The sequence below is a fragment of the Ochotona curzoniae genome, unplaced genomic scaffold (assembly GCF_017591425.1).
Source record: "Ochotona curzoniae isolate NIBS_2020 unplaced genomic scaffold, NIBS_Ocur_1.0 patch143, whole genome shotgun sequence".
In the NCBI taxonomy this organism is placed as follows: Eukaryota; Metazoa; Chordata; class Mammalia; order Lagomorpha; family Ochotonidae; genus Ochotona; species Ochotona curzoniae.
Window position 1 is genome coordinate 1,408 of NW_024466688.1, and position 20,178 is coordinate 21,585.

General features: G+C 40.3%; 1 protein-coding gene across 1 annotated transcript in view; it reads left to right on the forward strand.

Moving 5' to 3' along the window:
• Window positions 1-2,579: 2,579 nt before the first annotated feature.
• LOC121166485 (E3 ubiquitin-protein ligase TRIM33-like) overlaps window positions 2,580-20,178 on the forward strand; it is a gene marked incomplete at its 5' end in the record, with an annotated part of 66,859 nt that continues 49,260 nt past the window's right edge. The window contains 4 exons of the mRNA XM_040995613.1: window positions 2,580-2,632; window positions 6,449-6,567; window positions 6,968-7,112; window positions 7,617-7,749. Of these exons, the coding sequence (XP_040851547.1) occupies window positions 2,580-2,632; window positions 6,449-6,567; window positions 6,968-7,112; window positions 7,617-7,749 (450 nt within the window). The remainder of the gene's footprint in view (window positions 2,633-6,448; window positions 6,568-6,967; window positions 7,113-7,616; window positions 7,750-20,178) is intronic.

Here is a 20,178-nt window from a genome sequence, read left to right on the forward strand (position 1 = left end):
AACTATTTTAAAATGTTACTTGACCACAGGTTTCTATGAATTCACAAAACTTTATTTTAGGTGAAAAATATTGCTATATTTGGCAGTGAACTTATAATTTCCTGATAGAACTTTTTCAATTTTTATTTAAAGACTGATATATGTTCCAGAATATAAGAAACTTTAAGAATGCCAAGAAACTTTATTGTAATATCATGCTAAATGTGTTTCTGAATTTTTGTTCATCTTTTGATATCAGTGTCATATTTGTGCACATGTTTAACTATATGCAGCTGTGACTTCACCTTAACTCATTTGGTACTTATGAAATTGGAAGAAATTTGCTGAAGTTGCTAGCAAAGTCTCTTACAGGTAACTCCATGATATTTTATAGTAATGAAAGCAGTCTGTTTGTATAAATTATTTTCTCTTAGAGAGAGAGGAGGAGAGACAAAGAGAAATACCTTCCATCTGATGATTCACTCCTCAAGTGATTGCAGCAGCCAGTGCTGTGTTAAACCAAAGCCAGGAGCCAGGAGCTATTCCAGGTCTCCCATGTGGGTGCAGGGTCCCAAGGCTTTGGGCCGTCCTTGACTGCTTTCCCAGACCACAAGCAGGGAACTGGATAGGAAACCGGGCTGCTGGGCTAAGAACCAGTGCTCATATGGGATCCCAGCGCATTCAAGGCGAGAACTTCAGCTGCTAGGCCACCACACCAGGCCTCATTCTATATCTTAATATTCCCAACCCTTGTAGGTTGGCAGCACATTCAGTATCTGCACATCCTTAGCCATCCATACTCCTGTCTGCTGCTAGTCTCATTGTTTTAAAATTTTTGTGAGAAGATTAGTATTCTGTTGCATCAGAGCCTAATTGCTATTTTTAAAAAATAAAATTAATTTCCCTTTTTTGAAATACAAAGACATATTCCATCTGCTGGTTCATTCCCACATGTTGGCAGCAGCTGGCACTGGGCCAGGCTGAAACTAGGAGCTAGGGACTTGATCAAATCTTCCATCTGGTAACAGGGACCTGAGAATTTGGACCATTGGCAGAAAGCTGGAACTGGAGGATAAACTGGGATTAGATCTCAAGAATTCTGCTATGGGATATGGATGTCTGAACTACATGCCCGATGTCTGACTCTAGTTAGTATTTTTGCTTTTTGTTTCTTTCCTATGTGTTTTTAAAAAATATTTATTTATTTTTATTGGAAAGCCAGATACACAGAGAGGGAGATCCTCCATCTGATGATTCACTCTCCAAGTGGCCGCAATGGCTGGAGCTAAGCCAGTCTGAAGCCAGGAGTCAGGAGCCTCTTCTAGGTTTCCCATCTAGGTACAGGGTCCCGAGGCTTTAGGCTGTCCTCAGCTGCTTTCCCAGGCCACAAACGGGGAGCTGGATGGGAAGCAGGGCCACTGGAACACCAACCGGATCCCATGCCTATATGGGATCCTAGGCATGCAAGGCGAGGACTTTGGTCACTAGGCTACCGTGCTGGGCCCTGTTTCCTACATGTTTATTGTGCTGTGCACGTAAGCTGGGAATGGAGCTGTGTGGTGTAGGGATATGTGGTATAGAGATGAATTGGAGTTAGAAATGGTGACAGTTTTTTAGTTTGGTTGGTAGCTTTTTTTTTTTAAACCTCAGTTTCTTGGATTATTCCAGCCAATTTTGCTTTCTTAAAATTTATTTGAAAGGCAGAGTTACAGAATGAAAGTGGGAGAGAGATTTCATCTGCTAATTCACACCCCAAATGGCTGCAACTGCTGTGACTGGTCCAGGTTGAAGCCAGGTGCCTGTAATTCCATCTGTGTCTCCTGCGGCAGTGGTAGGGGCCCACGCTCTGGTGCCATTGTCCACTGCTTTCCAAGTGCATTATCAGAGACCTGGATTATAAGTGGAGCTTCTGATACTCAATCTGGCACTCTCAGGGCATGCTGGAATCATAAGGTGGCAGCATGACCCAACATATTATTACAAAGCCAGTCCCCAGCAAGAATTTCAACACTGATTGCACAGGACTTTGTCACTTGAACTGACTTCTCGTTTATGCAATTTAAGGCCATACATGTGAATCCCTTTGGCTTCCTGTCCATCTGAAAGCATGTCTGTACTTTTTCATGTTTAATTATTGTCTTGGGGAAAGGGAAGAGTTGTTGTTCTTAGTGGAGGGATTGCATGACTGCTTGAGGATATCACAGACTCAAGCTGAATAAAAAGTTTATGAGGTTGTTCAGAGTCAACTGACATCTAAACATAGCATGTAATCCTAAAAGTAAATTTATACAGGGATCACAAGGTAATCATGAGTGCTTAATGGAATAGTGGTTGACCTCTGATTTTTGTTTTGTTTCAGATTTTTGTTCTAGCTTTTGATGTGACATGTATTGTGATTTTTAATTGAAAATACTTAAAAACATTTCTTAAATCTGAAAGCTTGTTTTCTTCTTGTAAATGTTCGTGTATCTAAGTCTTCCTTAGCAAACATAACTGCATTCCAGACTTTAATTATGTACATGTTGGTCATTCTCTCCATACCCTACAGGTCATGTAGGACATGTGTAAATGTCCATGCTAGAAACTTGAGAATCATCTAGAATTTCTACATTCCATTGCTTTACTATTCTGTTATTAAGCAGCCACTTATTAGGTGCAGTAGATTCTACCTCATCTCTCTCTCTACCACCCCCTTGAAAAAAGATTTTTTTGAAAAATCAGAGAGAGAGAGAGTCCACCCCAAAATGAGCGTAATGGCTGGGGCTGTGCCAGGCCAGAACCAAAAGCCTAGAGTTACCTGGGTCAGCCATGTTGGTATAGGGGCTCAAGCATTTGGACTGTCTTCAGCTACTTTCCCTGGTACATTAACAGAGAACTGAATGGGAAGTGGAGCAGCTGGGACTTGAACTGGTGCCTGTGTGGGATGCTGCACTGCAGACAGCAGCTGAAATTGCTACATCAAGTGCTGGCCCTGATTCTGCCTCACCTAAAATGTATCTTCTATGACTGCCTTGGTTTAGCCTTTGTTACTAATAGGCTAGGCCTTCAGTTAGGGAACAGGTACTTTAGTGTATGTGTGTGTATAGTGTGTACATATAGAGGCACACATTCATATATACATACATATATACATATACATTTTACATATGCATACATGCACACATGCACTTTTTTTTAAGAGCATGGAGTGTGAACAGACATGTTGGTTTCAGAGCTTATCCTGCATATTTATATAGCTATATGACTTTCAGATTTCTTGGTTTCCCTGAACCACAAGTTTTTTAACCTTAAAAGTCAGGAGGGGAGGGACCATTGTGATGACTTAACTCCACCTACAAGTGCTGGCATCACATATGGGCACTGGATCATGTCCCAGTTGCTCCACTTCCCGTGCAGCTCCCTGCTTGTGGCCTGGATAGCAGCGGAGAACAAGCCACTGTAGTCATTTGAGGAGTGAACCAGTTAATGGAGGATCTTTCTCTTTTTCCTTGTCTCTGTAAATCTGATTTTCCAAATAAAAATGAATGAAAAATAAGTGGGGAGAGTAGCTAAACTTTATGAAGATTAAATCAAATACGTATGAATTCTTTTTTTATTTTTAAACTTTTATTTAAAATATTCTTAAATAGTTGATCAGGGTACAAAGGGTCAAGAGCTACAAGAACGTGGGTCAGACCATTGTTTCCACACTAATATCAACGTTTTTTTCCCCTGTATCTGGAGTCAGGGGAGAAACAAAGGGAGAAGCCCCATCTAGTCTTCCACGCATCCCAGGTCCCCGATGTGGGGCATTCTCTGAAGGTCCTGCTCAAGCAGTTTTAATAATTCAGCAGTTCTGAATGCTGCCAGTCTCACCGTTCCAATCATGATGAAATCTCTTCAGAACTCACTGGCCAATATAGTCTTTTCATGGTTGTGGTTCTGAGATCAGCAGTTCAGTTGGAGGGATTTCCAAATAAACTTCATCTGAGGTGAATGCAGACCTGATTCTTTTTTTATTTTTTTTAAGATTTATTCATTTTTATTACAAAGTCAGATATACAGAGAGGAGGAAAGATACAAAGATCTTCCGTCCGATGATTCACTCCCCAAGTGAGCGCAACGGCCAGTGCTATGCCTATCCGAAGCCAGGATCCAGGAACTTCTTCCAGGTCTCCCACATGGGTGCAGGGTCCCAAGGCTTTGGGCTATCCTCGATGGCTTTCCCAGGCCACAGGCAGGGAGCTGGATGGGAAGTGGAGCTGCTGGGATTAGAACCAGTGCCCATATGGGATCCTGGCGTATTCAAGGTGAGGACTTTGGCTGCTAGGCCACGCCACCGGGCCCAGACCTGATTCTTGATTAAATCAAACAAATATGTAGGAATTTTTTAAAGAAAGATTTATTTATTTTTATTGGAAAGTTAGATACACAAAGAGAGGAGGAGAGACAGAGAGGAAGATCTTCCATCCACTGATTCATTCCCCAAGTGGCTGCAATGGCCAGAGCTGAGCCAATCAAAAGCCAGGAACCAGAAGTTTCTTCTTGGTCTCCCTTGTGGGTGCAGGATCCCAAGGCTTTGGGCCATCCTCAGACTGCTTTCCCAGGCCACAAGCAGAAAGCTGGATGGGAAGTGGGGATGCTGGGATTAGATTGGGCGCCCAGATAGGATCCTGGCACATGCAAGGCGAGGACTTTAACCACTAGGCTACTGCGCCAGGCCCAAACACATCTGAATTCTTAATAAGTGCTTACTGATTTGAAACCTTTTATTTAGTACTAATTGAGATGCTATGTCATCATTATTGGCTCTTATCCTCAGCATAACTCATTCTCAACTGTCAGTGTAAGATCCTTTAGTGAGGGGCTAAGATTCTAGTATGGTGGCTTAATGAGCTAATCTTTTAGTTGTAGTGCCAGCATCCCATGGGGATGTCAATTTATGTTCCAGCTGCTCCATTACCAATCCAGCTCCTTGTTTATGGCTTGGGAAAGCAGTGTAGAATGGCTTACAATCTTGAGTCTATGTACCCACTTTGGAGACCTAGAAGACGCTCCTGGCTCCTGATTTTGGATTGGCTCAGTTCCGTCATTGCAGCTGTTTGGGGAGTAAACCAGCGGATAGAACATCTCTCTGTCTCTTTAAGTCTGCCTTTCAAGTAAAAATAAATCAATTAAAAGAAAATAGGACAGTGTCTCTCCTTCTCTCTTTTCAAGAGACACCACATTATCCGGATCCCTTCTGGGAGGTGTGTTTCCCTTTCTTTTCACATTTACATGTTCACAAATAACACTTCTCAAAAGTATTATTTAGCTAGATGAAAAGTGGAGTAGCTGGGATATGAACCGGCATCCATACTGGATTCCGGTGCACGCAAGGCTATTGCGCCAGGCCCAGACTTTTAGATATGTAATAAAAATCTAAATTTGAGGAATGGCAAACTTTTCAAACAGCAGCCCAATAGAGGAGGGTAGGAAAAGGGGAGGTATGGGAATAGGGATATTGAAACTGTGGGGACATGTAAATTGACCAGTGTCAAACTTGTGTAAATGATTTTATTAAACTGAAGTTTATACAGCAAATTATTATAGTCTGACATTTTAAAATATGTCCCAAACTTAGGTGTGTTTTTATTTACCTTTGTTCCATATATATTTAAATGTAACAACTTTTTCTTTATATTTTTTTTTCCCTAAGAATTTCTTTGAAAGTCAGTGGGAGGAGAGAGACTTTGTTCTCTGGTTGCTCTCCTAATAGCCACAAGAGGCACTGCTAGGCTATTCTAAAACCAGGAGCCAGGAGCCCACTTCAGTCTCTGCTTCCATTGTTGATTGACTTCTGCTCTACTGTAGTCTGTATTCCCTTCCTTTTAATGTTTGAAAGATGTATTTGTTTATTTATTTATTTGAAAGAGTTGTAGAGAGGAGAGACAAAAACCTCTTCCAACCTTTCTTTCACTCCCCAAGTGACCGCAATAGCCAGGAGCCAGGAACTTCAGGTAGGTCTCCTGCCTGGGTAGCAGGGGCCCAAACACATGGACCATTTTTCTGCTGCTTTTTCCTGATGGATTAGGATCAGAAGGGGAGCAGCCCAGACAGGAAACCAGCATCCATATGTGATGCCTGTGTTGCAGGTAGTGACTTAACTTGCTACACCAATGCCCCTCTTAGAATGTCACCTGATTAAAGGCCTCTTTTATCATATAAAGTAACATTCATGGGTTCTAAAGGTTAGGACCTGGACCTGGATTTCTTCTGGGATCATTATTCAGCCAACCACATATTACAGTAATCACTTGGTGGGGAATATTCCTTTTGTTTTCTGTTTGGTAACATGTTACCAATTAACCAAAATGTGGTAAAGGGTTATTCTTTTCGTGTCTTGATGCTCTTCAGTCTTATCTGTGATAATAGTTTCATATGAATGTTATGCATCATTTTCTTAGTTTTTCCTGAAGGGTATTTTTAAAATATTGTTATTTTTTTGTAGTTGGTGTGATACGGTGCCCAGTATGCCGCCAAGAATGCAGACAGATAGACCTTGTGGATAATTACTTTGTGAAAGACACATCTGAAGCTCCTAGCAGTTCTGATGAGAAATCAGAACAGGTATGCTTTTTAATTTTTCGTTAGTTTCCTGTCTTGATATTAAAATGTAGTTAATGAAAAACATGTTTGCATAGTCGGATGATTTAGAATAATTTTGCTATAGTTATGTTTTCAATTTAAACAATAACTTTTCTTATACCGTTGAGCTTGGTTAAATGAGAAAAATGTTTCCATAGAAAGAGAATGCATTTTGCCCAGTCTTTGGGTTCTGAGCCACAGATTTGGACCTACCTGAGTGTTTAATCTTAAAGGAAAATAATTTTGTTGAAAATAAATGGATAACACAGTGTTGCTGTGTTTACAGAAAACTGGCCAGTATGTTTAAGAGCAAGTTAGTATATTTGTACCTTTATTTTGTGGACCAGTGTTTGTAAATTTAAGTGCCATTTTGTGTTTTTAGGTATGTACTAGTTGTGAAGACAATGCAAGTGCTGTTGGCTTTTGTGTAGAATGTGGAGAGTGGCTCTGTAAGACTTGTATTGAAGCACATCAAAGAGTAAAGTTCACTAAAGATCACTTGATCAGGAAGAAAGAAGATGTCTCAGGTAAGACACAGGTTTTTTTTTTTAAGATTTATTTATTTTTATTGGAAAGTTAGATTTATAGAGAAAAGGAGAGACAGAAAGAAAGATCTTCCATCTTCTGTTTCACTCCTCAATTGACTGCATTGGCCAGAGTTGAACCAATCTGAAGCCAGGAGTCAGGAGCCTCTTCTGGGTCTCCAATGTGAGTGCAGGGTCCTAAGGTTTTGGGCTGTCCTTTACAGCTTTCCCAGGCCACAAGCAGGGACCTGAGTGGGAAGTGGAGCAGCTGGGATACAATCCGGAGCCCATATGGGATCCTGCTGTGTGCAAGGTGAGGATATAGCCAATAGGCTACCACACTGGGCCCTGTAGATGCAGTTTTCAGAATTGTAATCAACCTTCATCTATAACATTTCCTACTTAGCCTCATATAAGCTTTGAAAGCAGCATCACTAACGATTGAGAAGAACACATACAAATTTTATGTTTAGTTTAAAAAACAATCTTTGTTTTGTTTTGCTACAGAATCTGTTGGAACATCTGGTCAGCGCCCTGTTTTCTGCCCTGTACACAAGCAAGAGCAGTTAAAACTTTTCTGTGAAACATGTGACAGATTGACTTGTAGAGACTGTCAGCTATTGGAGCACAAAGAACATAGGTACCGAAGTCGTCATTATTTATTAACAAAATTTAAAAATACTTGTAAAATTATGCTTAAAGCAAATATTGATTTCATGATTTTGTCTTGAAACAATATTTAATGGCTTCCACATTCATATCTAATCATCTGTGTATAGTATTTGTTAAAAGTGTCAGCATGTGGGTTTGGGTTTATAAGAATGGAATTGGATTTTTACTTTGTGTGTTATTCTGGTGGCTCAAATAAACTTTTTCCTGTTGTAATATAGTATTTGAGTTATAGGCTGTCATCTGAAAATATGTATTCCTATGAAATGGCTAACTGATAACTGTTTGCTTCAGTGCACAAGCATATCAATTTAATGTTGGATGTATCATTTGCAGAAACACTAGAAATTTATAAACAAGTAAATGTACTTATTAACATTTAACTTTGTGTTTTAACATTGTTTTTCCCATATTCAATAATATTCGTTTATTGAAAGGCTGTTTGATCTGAACTGTTTTGGAGCTATAGTGAAACTTCGGCTTAGGTTTATGACAGAATTCTTCACTGAATTCCCTGTTTCCATGGCATATATTTATTCCAAGTTTAAAGATTATTTAGACTCTGTAATCAAGAATTTTCTTAAGTGTTTTTGTGATTGAATGTAAATCAGTTTCGTGAATATATTGCCAATAAAGTGTAGGGATAGTTAGGTTAACTACACCTAAATGTGCTTCTTAACTGTGTTAAAGTCTATAATTCATTAGAATCGTTGGAATTCAGTAGAATTTTCTTAAAGAGGATGTATGTTAATCTTTTAGCAGTTGTTGCATCCTTACTTTTGATTGACACTTTTCTTAATGTGAATGTTTATTTCATGCATACCAATTTCCTGTAAGATTTAAGTGCTAGTATTGGACTATCTCAAATAACAACCTCTTTGGGCTTGTGATTGTGGTAGTTCCCATTTAGCATGTCCAATCAAGACTGGCCTTAAAGTGGACTTCCATGCTTTCTATTTTATAATACTAAGCAAATGAAGTATTGACCATTTAGATACAGCATCCATCCTAGTAGCATATTCAGGTAAGGGAGATATAATCACTTCTTGTAAAGTCTGTTAAGGCATTTAGAAGTCAGCATAAATGCTCACATTTGGGCCCGGCATGGTGGCCTGGTGGCTAAAGTCCTTGCCTTGAACGTGCCAGGATCCCATATGGGCGCTGGTTCTAATCCCAGCAGCTCCATTTCCCATCCAGCTCCCTGCTTGTGGCCTGGGAAAGCAGTCAAGGATGGCCCAAAGCCTTGGGCCCCTGCACCCATGTGGGAGACCCGGAAGAAGTTCCTGGCTCCTGGCTTCAGATCAGCATAGCATTGACCATTGCGCTCACTTGGGGAGTGGATCATCAGATGGAGGATCTTCCTCTCTGTCTCTCCTCCTCTCTGTATATCTGATTTTCCAATTAAAAAAAAAAATAAATGTTAAAAGAGAAAGAAAAAACTGTAATAAATAAATAAATAAATAAATGCTCACATTTAGCCTTATCAGTCACTCTTCTCTGAGATTAGCCTTCTGCAGGTTTTGGCATTATCATGCTGCCCTGTCATAAGTTTCAAAAGTATTTCTTATCTACTCCCTGGCCTTTTTTTTTTTAATTGGAAAGTCAGATATACAGAGAGGAGAAGGAGAGAGAGAGGAAGATCTTCTGTTCGATGATTCACTCCCCAAGTGAGCGCAACAGCCCATGCTATGCCGATCTGAAGCCAGGATCCAGGAACTTCTTCCGGGTATCCCACATGGGTGCAGAGTCCCAAGGCTTTGGGCCGTCCTTGACTGCTTTCCCAGGCCACAAGCAGGGAGCTGGATGGGAAGTGGAGCTGCTGGGATTAGAACCAGTGCCCATAAGGGATCCTGGCACATTCAAGGCGAGGACTTTAGGCGCTAGGCCATGCCGCTGGGCCCCTCCCTGGCCTTTTTACATACACATGGGCATACTGCCTGTGTTCCCAAACTGGTGGGTTGGGTTAGGAAATTCTGCCTCTTCCAAAAAATTTGAGGTTAGGTTTCTCATTCTCTTCTGTGCCCTCTGCAACCACACACCTTGTTTCTCCATTTTTGAACTAAGTTGCTTGAGAGTCAGAGTGTTCCCATCAGTTGGTTTAATCTCTGTATATAGGCCCATGGCAGCTGGAATTAGACCTTGCTGAAGTAGAAGCTGGAAACAATTGTGATCTTCCATGTTCCAGTGGAGCACATTAGCATGAAGCTGAATCAGAATCAGAGCCAGTACTGGAACATGGGGGCTGATATGGGATGTGGACACACCAAGACCACTGGGCCAAATATCCTTCCTGTTTATTGTTTTTCCTGTTCCTATGAATTAGTTTAATTTTCTTTTTTAAAGAATAATTTATTTGAAAAGAGTTATGAGGCTGGGAGTGCAGGGGCAAGTAGAGAGAGATCTTTCATCACTGATACACTCTCCAGTTGGTGCTCTCCAAATAGAGCTGAGCTGATCAGAAGCCCTGAACCAGGGACTTCTTTCCAGTCTCCCACATGGCTGCAGGGCTTCAAGTACTTTTCCTTACTCTGCTGCTCTCCCAGGCACTTTGGTAGGTAGTTGGCTTAGAAATGGAGCAGTTGAGACTTAAACCAGCATCCATATGGGATGCTTGCATTACTTGCATTGCAAGGGGCAACTCTACCTGCTACCTTCAGTACCAACCCCCAGAATCAGTTTTATTTTCTCAATATCTGTAAGAACTATCAAGGGAAGCTGAGGCAATAAATTAAATAAGGCTCCTACTGTCTTTGCGGGATGTTATACTGGTAAGGTTACATGGTATAACCTTGAAAAGGGGACTCTTAATCACAGTATTTACCTCTTGGCATGAGATATACACAGTAGGTGTTACGCAAGTTACCATAATACTCATTTAGCATGACTTGCATTAAGAAGCATATCAGTTTTTTATTCTGGGGCATTCCATTAGGCATTCACAGTGCAGTTGCCCTCTTCAGAATAATCTTTACAGTGGCTTTGATACAGTCCACCGGGCTAGTTGTTTCCTAAGAAATAACTTGATGTATTTCTGGATCATGTATAGCCATCTGGTTGTTCCGTTGTGACATCTGAGTCCTGCAACAATCCAAATGTGCTCTTTCATTCTGCACATTCAAAAACAAGAATCCTCCCTCTAAGTTAATCATGTCCACAGTATGATTCATTATAAGATTTTTCTTCAGAAAGCTGACAGTGTTGATATGTAAAATGAGATAGTATTTGTCCTGATTTCAGAAATTTTCTTGGTTTCATCTTTCTCTCAAGGATGAAATTTTTCCTCTTACCGGGTTTTTTTTTTTTTTGAGATTTATTTTTCTAGGAAAGGCAGTGCTACAGGGAAAAAAGGAGAAACAGAGCTCTTCTCCTGGTTCATTTCCCAAATTCCCCAAATGGCCTCAATGGGTAGAGCTGAGCCGATCCAACATCAGTAGATTCTTCTAGGTCTCTCATGTGAATGCAGGGACCCAACGCATTGGGTCATCCTCTACTGTTTTCCCACGCCATAAGCAGGGAGCTGCATCAGAAATGGAACAGCTAGGAAAAAGAAACAGAGCAAGAGAAAGTACATGCATATTTTTTTCCCATGGTACACTCTCTAAATGTCTGCAATAGCTTGGGCTGCATTACATTAAAAGCAGGAGCCCAAACCTCCATCCATGTCTAGCACGTGGGTAGTAGGGATCCACGTACTTGAGCCATTGTTTGATGCCTTGCAGGATATTTTTAGCAGAACTGGATCAGAAACAGATACTGGAACTGAAACACATTGTATATGGGCTTTGGGTGTCTCCGGTGTCAGCTTAGTATACTGCATCACAACAACCACCCATAGGCTACCTTCCTGTTCCAGAAATACTGTCTTGATGTCCCAGTGTAATTTTAAGTGTTGCAGTTACCTTGAGAATAGTGACCATGACTCAGACCAGTTATGAGCTTTATGAACTTGGCCCAATATTGGGATCCATCTCAACAGTCTCTTATTTGCATTTTAACTATCACAGGTAACAAAAATATTAGTTTGCATTTTCTTGCTTATCTAGTGAGTCAACCCTACAGGAATTGACTCATCAATTTCATTGCTAACTTTTACCTCCAGCAACTGTAGCTGCAGCTTCATACTGTAAGTGACTAGATAGTCTTACAGGAATCAGAGGTTCACCAGTACTCACCCCCTTTCCCAAATGTTTGTTTCTCTGTGTGAGGGCTAACCTTAATCACATGTCTGATGTCACTCATAAATTCATTCCTTCATTGCTGCTAACCATTGTAAAATTAAAATTCTTTGAGCCAATACTTACGTTTGATAATCTTTTAGAAGTCACTAAAAATGGTTTTACTCATTATTAGGTTTAAAGAGCAGAGTCATTAAAAGGAAAGGCTGAAGAGTCCAGGAACGCTTTCAGTGTGAAATCTCCAGTTTTTCACAGAGGGATTATGAATAATGTTGATTGCTTGTGGCAATGAAATATGATAATTTTCAATAAATATTGCTGACCAGGGAAGCTTATTCAAGCTGTAATGTTGAGATTTTTATTTACTGCTCATGTGGTTGACTACTTAGTCTCTCGAATAACCCCTCTTGGAGTCAGTCTGACAGTATATAACCAAGATTCTAGTGTAGATTATGTTATTAGCACAGAATGTCTGTTTTGACTCAAGGGCCCCAAGTAAGCAAAAGGCAGAGTTAGAGAGGGAGGGAAGGATCTTTAATCTGCTGATTGACTCTGCAAATAGCTACAGTGCACAGAGATGGGTCAGGCTGAAGCTAGGAGATGCATCAGGATCTCCCATGTGGTTGCACGGGCATGAGGATTTGGACCCTCTTCCATTGCTTTCACAGGCATATTAGCAGGAAACTGATTGGAAATGGAACAACTGGGACTTAAACTGGCACCCATATGGGATGTCAGCATTGCAGGTAGCAGTCTAGCCTATTATGCTACAATGCCAGCCCCAACAAACATACTTTTGTTAGGTAGGATATTTTAGAAGTTTACAGGTCACCTACTGGAAACTGAAGGCAAAGTCTAGACTTCTGCTTGAGCAAGGTTAAAATCTTTACTGTTTAGTCTGTTGTCTCCCATTTGCACTCTGGCATCAGGAACTCTTCAGTTTCAAAGTTTTCTGTCTTTATACCTGGAATTTCTTAAACTTTAGAACAATGTCCTTATCTCTTAAGAGATGTTCAATCTTTAAAAAGCTGGTTTACTTTTCTGTTAATCTGCTCCATCATTTCCCCCATTTCTCCTATTTCCCATGTCTGGACGTAAAGCCTTTTAGAGCTAGTCTTCAAGAGTTTCCCATTCCTTCCATGCTGTTGACTAAGTCATGTTTCTTATTTCAGTCAGTTATATAATCATGAGAAATTTGTATTTCCCGTCTTATATAAACAATTAGTAGGAATTTAAAAACATTAGCTTTGGGTGCTAGTGCTATGAAAGGGGGGAAAGCCAATGTCTGCAGCAGTGGCATCCCACATGTGTGCTTGAGTTTCAGCTGTTCTACTTATGATCCAGCTCTTTGCTAATGTGCCTGGGTACGCAGCAGACAGCTTAAGGGTTTGGGCCTCTGCACCCACATGAAAGACCAGGAGAAAATCCTAGCCCTGGACACTCTGATATAGGATGCAAGTATTTGTGTAGTGTCTTAACTGTGTCAAGCACCTGCTCCTTCGTATAGTTTTAAATGGGGAAAATGTACTACCTACTTTACAAGGTTGTAAGGATTGACCAAGAATTGTACCTTTTCAGTGCTTAGCACCATGGGTACTTAACAGTTTAGCTATTAGTAGCATTATAATGTATGCATTTTTTCCCCTCTATCTCTTTCATCACACTTTATTGAAGACCTTGGTTTACTTTATGACCTTGGAAGCTGTTGATGAAAATTTGATGTATTACATGATTTACAAGTAAGCTATGTGGTTATTTCTTTTTTCCTCTCAAAACTTTTCGTAGTAAATGAATAAAAAAGGTACCAATTAGAATCTGAGCATTTATTCTGGTGGTCAGGATACTGGCAATCCCATATTAGACAGCCTGAATTTAATTAACCAGGTCTGCAGGTAGCCACTTGATACTTCAGACATGGAGAGGCAATAATGACGTCTCAAGTGATTGTTGAGTTCCTACTGCTTATGCAAGACACCTCAGTTGCTTTCCTGGCTCCCAGCTTCATCCCTGGCCATAAGGGGCATTCTAGGAGTGAATTAGCAGATGGGAGGAAATACTCACACTCTAATTATTTTTGATTCTTAGGAAAGAAATGAAGACCAAAAAAAATGTAGATGCATAGACTTAGGAAGTGTTGATGGAGACTTCAGGTTTCTGTCTTTTTAAGGTTTGAAAATTTGTTTTTATTAGAAAATCAGATATGTAGAGAGGAGGAGAGACAGAGAGGAAGATCTTCCATGCGCTGTTTTACTCCCCAAGTGGCCACAACAGCTGGAACTGAGTATCTGAAGCCAGGAGCCAGAATCTTCTTCTGGGTCTCCCACGTGTATGCAGGGTCCCAAGGCTTTGGGCCATCCTTAGATGCTTTTCCAGGCCACAAGCAGGGAATTGGGTGGGAAGTGGAGCAGCTGGGATATGAGAAGGTGCCCAGATGGGATCCTGGTAGATACAAGGTGAGAACTTTAGCATTAGGCTATGGTGCCGGGCTCAGGTTTCTTTTTAATAAATGATTTATTTATTAGAATACACATAGAGCTCTCATTGACTAATTCACTCTCCAGGTGGTTACAACAAGAGCCAGGCACTAGATCCGTGTTTTTCTGCATGGGTGAGTGTCGCTGTCCTTCAGCGATGGACTTGGTGCGTGGAGACTGATTAATGATACACTTGGACTACCTTCTTGGTGAGATAGCCAAAATTTATTTACAGCATCAGGCTTTTAAAAGAAGGTTGTCAGGTAGGCATCCAGGGAAGGGAGTTTAAGCCATTTACATCTCAACGCAAGACAGGATTCCCAAAACACAACTTGTTTATACCTAAACCTGTAAACCAGGAGGTTTCCTGTTCATTCATTTCCATATGAACTACTCCTGGCGCCTTCTGGTGGAAGGAAATGTTGCTCTGGCTTTGCATGGCAAAAGATTCAGAATGTCCTTTTATAGGTGGTAGACATCTGATGACTTGAATCAGCAGTAGAACCTCGCTAGAACCAGGGCCAGATACTCTGGTATAGGATGCAAGCATCTTAATCTGTCAGATTCCATCCCCTCTGAGCTTTATTTTAGGTACAATAGACAGGGAGGATATAAATTGTGCGGAAATTGAAGAAAAGAAAGTAAAAAGTGATGGTAATTGGGTTAGTGGGTTAATAGTGACATTAGTAAACGGTAAGAGTTAAAGCTATGTCTTGAAGGTGGAACCAATAGGAATCATCTTTAGGTTAGTTTGTGGGGCTAATTCCTAAGGCCACAAGGCTGTGCAAAATAAAACCTTTAATAATACCTATTAAAATCAATGCACAGCAAGAAAGAGGCATTGTAGTAGTTTTATGAATAATGTAAGTAACCAGCCATGTAACACAAACCTAGTGTCATACTTTTTTTTTTTTAAGATTTATTTTATTTTTATTGGAAAGTTGGATATATAGAGAGGAAGAAGCTCTAGAGACAGAGAGATCTTCCAACCATTGATTCACTCCTCAAGTGGCCGGAACGGCCAGAAATGAGCTGATCTGAAAGCCAGGATCCTCTTCTGGATCTCCTACGTGGGTGCAGATTCCCAAACTTTGAGCCGTCCTCAACTGCTATCCCAGGTGCATTAGTAAGGAGCTGAAGCAGAACAGTCAGAACTTGAAGCAATGCTCATAGGAGGTGCTTGTCCACATACTGGCCCTGGCTTGAGAAATTCGTGGGTTGGAAATGGGAGAATGATTTGGTGAGTCTTAAAATTGACTTAGTGTAGATGAAGACTTAGAGGAAACAAATCAGTTTACTCTTCAGAAACTTGTAACAACTCACCCTAATCGTTATCTGTATCTTAACCACTGGGCTCATTCTCTTAAGAAATAAACTTCTTTGCTTGGGGACATCAGGTCCAAATGGAAAGTGAAGATGAGGTGCTATTGCAGTTAAGATCAGGAAAGTTGAGTGTGAGTCTGTCCACTCACCTCTGTGACCCTTACTTTTCCTGACTTGCTTTGGCATGGCCAAGAGTGATCTTTTTTTTGCCCATTTTATACTCTCTCTACCTCCTTCTTTGAAGTTTTACAAATCTTTTCATCTTCTAGAGGAGGTGATAGGATAAGTACACAGACATTGACTTTAAATTAATTTTTATTTGAAAGATAGATTTACAGAGAGGAGAGACAGAGATCCTCCGTGCACTTCCAGGTTAATTCCCCAAATAGCTGTAGTGATTGGAGCTTGTCTGGTCCAAAGCCAGGAGCCTAGAATTTCTCCCAGGTCTCCCACATGGGTACAGGGACCCAAGGACTCTGGTTATCCTCCTATACTTTCCAGGGTATTAGCAGAGATCTGGATTGAAGTAGAGCTACCAGGACTCAAACCAGTGCATGGGTTGCTGGCATTGCAGGCGGAGACCATTAACCTACTAATGCCACAGTGCCAGCTCCTGAACATTAGCATTTGAGGTTCATTTGTAATAAAACTGTTACCCCCAGATTGTGTTAAAAAGAATCCTTCCAGTTTGCAGCTTCTCCTGTCTTGGTTCATAGATGTTCAACAGTACTTTTTTTTTGACAATGGAGAATGTATATGACAGTGGAGAAGGACCAATGTAGCATATATTGTGGAATAGATAAAGAACTTCTGACTTTTCTTATTAGGCTTCATTTAAATATAAGGAGAATTTTGCTTACTGAAGCTTTTGAGAATAAAATAATAAAAGCGACAAATGTTGCTAGTGTTAATCTTTTTTCTGACTTCTTCATTCCTTGAATTTGGATGTGATGTCTGGAAGTATGCCACTGTTTTGTACATGTCGAAGTAAGGCAAAGAGAATTTCAGAGGTTCTTGATTGTATATTGAACTGTTGAGCCAATTTCTGTTTATTGGGAAGGCAGATATACAGAGAGGAGGAGAGATGAGGAGAAAGATCTTCCGTCCTCTGGTTCACTCCCCAAGTGGCCGCAATGGCTGGAGCTGAGCCAGTCTGAAGCCAGGAGCCAGGAGCTTGCACTCGGTCTCCCACACAGGTGCAGGATCCCAAGGCTTGGACCATCCTTGACTGTATTCCCAGGCCACAAGCAGGGAGCTGGATGAGAAGCGTGGCCACCAGGGAATGAATCGGTGCACATATGGGATCCTAACGTGCAATGCCAGGATTTTAGCTGCTACGCTACCCCGCCAGTGCTCCCTGGCTTAATTTCATGCATGATCATTTTAATCACTCTTTTGCATTTACTTTCATTCCCATTTCCCACATTTTGTACTCACTTGGCAAAATGAATCCTGATTTCATTCTAATTATGCTGGGAAAAGCATACGCTGTAATGATACCAACTACTCATTGTCAATTGTCAAGTCTTTTTTGTTTTGTTTTGTTTTAAAGATTTATTTATTTTTATTACAAAGTCAGATATACAGAGAGGAGGAGAGACAGAAAGGAAGAATTCTGTCCGATGATTCACTCCCCAAGTGAGCGCAACAGCTTGTGCTGCTCCAATCCAAAGCCAGAATGAGGAGCTTCTTTCCGAGTCTGCCACACAGGTGCAGGGTCCCAAGGTTTTGGGCCATCCTCGACTGCTTTCCCAGGCCACAAGCAGGGAGCTGGATGGGAAGTGGGGCTGCCGGGATTAGAACTGGCACCCATATGGGATCCTGGCGCATTCAAGGCGAGGACTTTAACCACTAGGCCACACCGCTGGGCCCAAGTTAATTCTTAATGTTGTCTAGAAGTCATGAACTACACTCCCCTCTTTTCCTCTCTTAAGTATCTCATACTGCATTATCTACCTTACTCCTAGATACTGCCCTTACATCTCAACCAATTCATGAAAAAAATTGTTTTCATCAAAAGAGAACTTTTATAGATCCCTGCTGTGATACCTGTTTCTCAAACACCTGCACCCACATTTCTACATTTGTATATTTGTATTTATTATCTTCTGTGAACATTCTTTCTATAGAAAACTAATTTCTCTACTTACACACTGCATTTCATTCCTCTCAGGTAGCTGAGGACATTGCTTCAACAGCTTATCATTTGCTAAATTGTCAGTTTTTCAGTCTCTTGAGATTATTTGTGTTAGTATTTAAATGTGCTGATTTCCCCCCTCCCCATCTGCAAAGAAAGCAGAGAAGAGAGCTCTTCCTTTCTTTGTTTCATTCCCCAGTGGCCTGTACAGCTCAAGTTGAGCCAGCCTGAAGTTCAGAGCCTGAAACCCATTTGGGTCTCCTGTATGGGTAGCAGCGCTTACATATTTGAGCCTCCTGTGCTACCCCACAACAGTGAGCATTAGGAGGAAACTGCATCCAGAGTGAAGTAGTGAGGACTCTAATATGGGATGGCATTCTAATGATTTCACTTGCCCATTCCACAGTATTCACAGTGCATCTTTAAAGTGAGAAGATCTCTCTCCTTAGCCCACTTTTCTGTTACTACGTATGATAAGCCTTTTTAAAAGAAATGCTTATAATCAAATCATGAACTCCCAATTTCTCCTGCTCCATATTCAAGGATACACACTTTTGATTGTTAGCATATTGTCAACAGTGTTATTTGAAAGAGTATGAGCTGCCAGTGTGCTGCTAAGTCTACAGGTCATTTATTTAGTTTTCATCCTCAATACTTTATGTATTAGCATTTGATATGTTTGACCATTCCCTTAATACATTTTCTTTACTTAGCTCTACTGGAAGACCATGTTCAGTTTTCTTCCAGTGACATTGATCACTTCCTGTTAGTCTCATTTATTTGTTTTTCCTAGTTCTCCTAATTTTAGATATGCCAGAACTTGTACCATTATGTACACCTGTAGTTTTGTGACTTTACATGCCATCCACATACAGATAATGTTTCTAAGTCATCACTCCTGAAGCCTCTTTCCACCCTGAAGACCCTGGCATCTCTGCTTCAACATTTGCTTCCTCAAATACACAATCTGAAACTGAATTCCTGATTGCTTCCCACAAAGCTTTCTCACCAGTACCCTTGCCATCTGCCATCTGTAACCCCTCACACAAATTTGTGGCATTTGCATTTTTTTTTTTCCCAGTTTTGAAGGCCAATAATCTTGGGAGAGTCTTTTACTATTCTGTTTCTCATACTCAAATCAGAACTTATCAGAAAATCTTTCACTTTATATTTGGAATATCAGTGTGAAATTTCCTAACTTCATACTCCTTCTGTTACTACTAGCCCAGTTTTAGCCATCACCATTTCTTATATAACTGCAAGTCTCTTCAGTTGTCTCCATACACTTGCTACTGTATAGCTTGACTGTCGTTTCCTTGCTTAAAACTGCAGTGTCTTTGGTCATCAAGGCCTGAGGCCCTGCACCTGCACTTTTATCAAAACTCTGACTATTCCTCCCCTCATGGTTCAGAATAGTCAGCTACATTGGCTTCCTTGCTGGTTCTCAAACTGTGCCTACAATTTTTCCCTACACTTGTATACATTTCTACCTTTCTCATGTCCATCAAACTTTTGTTTAGGTTACATGTAACTTGTTCAATGAGAACTAGTCTGGTAACTCCTAATCTGCCTTGTCACACTTTTTATGTAGCAATGATCACTTTTTTTAAAAAGATTTTTTTTTTTAATTAGAAAGTCAGATCTGTTTCTTAATACTAATGCGATGGTTTGACCCATATGGGCAGTATATTGTAGAGATTGTAAATTCTTTTAGTTCCCTTTAAAGCTTGTTGGTTATTCTAATAGACAATTAAATTATTGGCTGTTCATTTTGCTTTCATCTTGTCATGGTTTGATTTTATGTTTTATTCAGGAAGATCTTTATGGAAAGCCAGAGGTTGTTCCTAAGTTTCTCTAACATGGCAAAACTCAATTTCCAACTACTACTGCCACAACCACCCACAATTTTTGTAGTTCTAACCTAAGTACAAAAAGCTTTAGTTGGGGTTTTTGAAATGTTACTGTAATTATTTCAGTATGATGAATCCCACATTAAAAATCACTTTACTTTTTAGTGAAAAATAAAAATCTAAAATTTTTTAAAGTATTGACATATTAATTGTTTATTGGTTATTCTTTCTCCTTATTTCTGAAATACTGTAACTACAAGTTTGAAAGTTTATTTCAGTTTGAAAGTTATCAGAGTTGGCTTGCATTGAAATCTTCCATTTTACAAATTTTCAAGCCTTTGCTAATGTTGTTAATCTAGTAACACAAATGGAGTCCATTCTGGACTTCAGAGACAGATCTGATATTCTTTTGATTTTCACCATTTATTTATTTAAAGATGT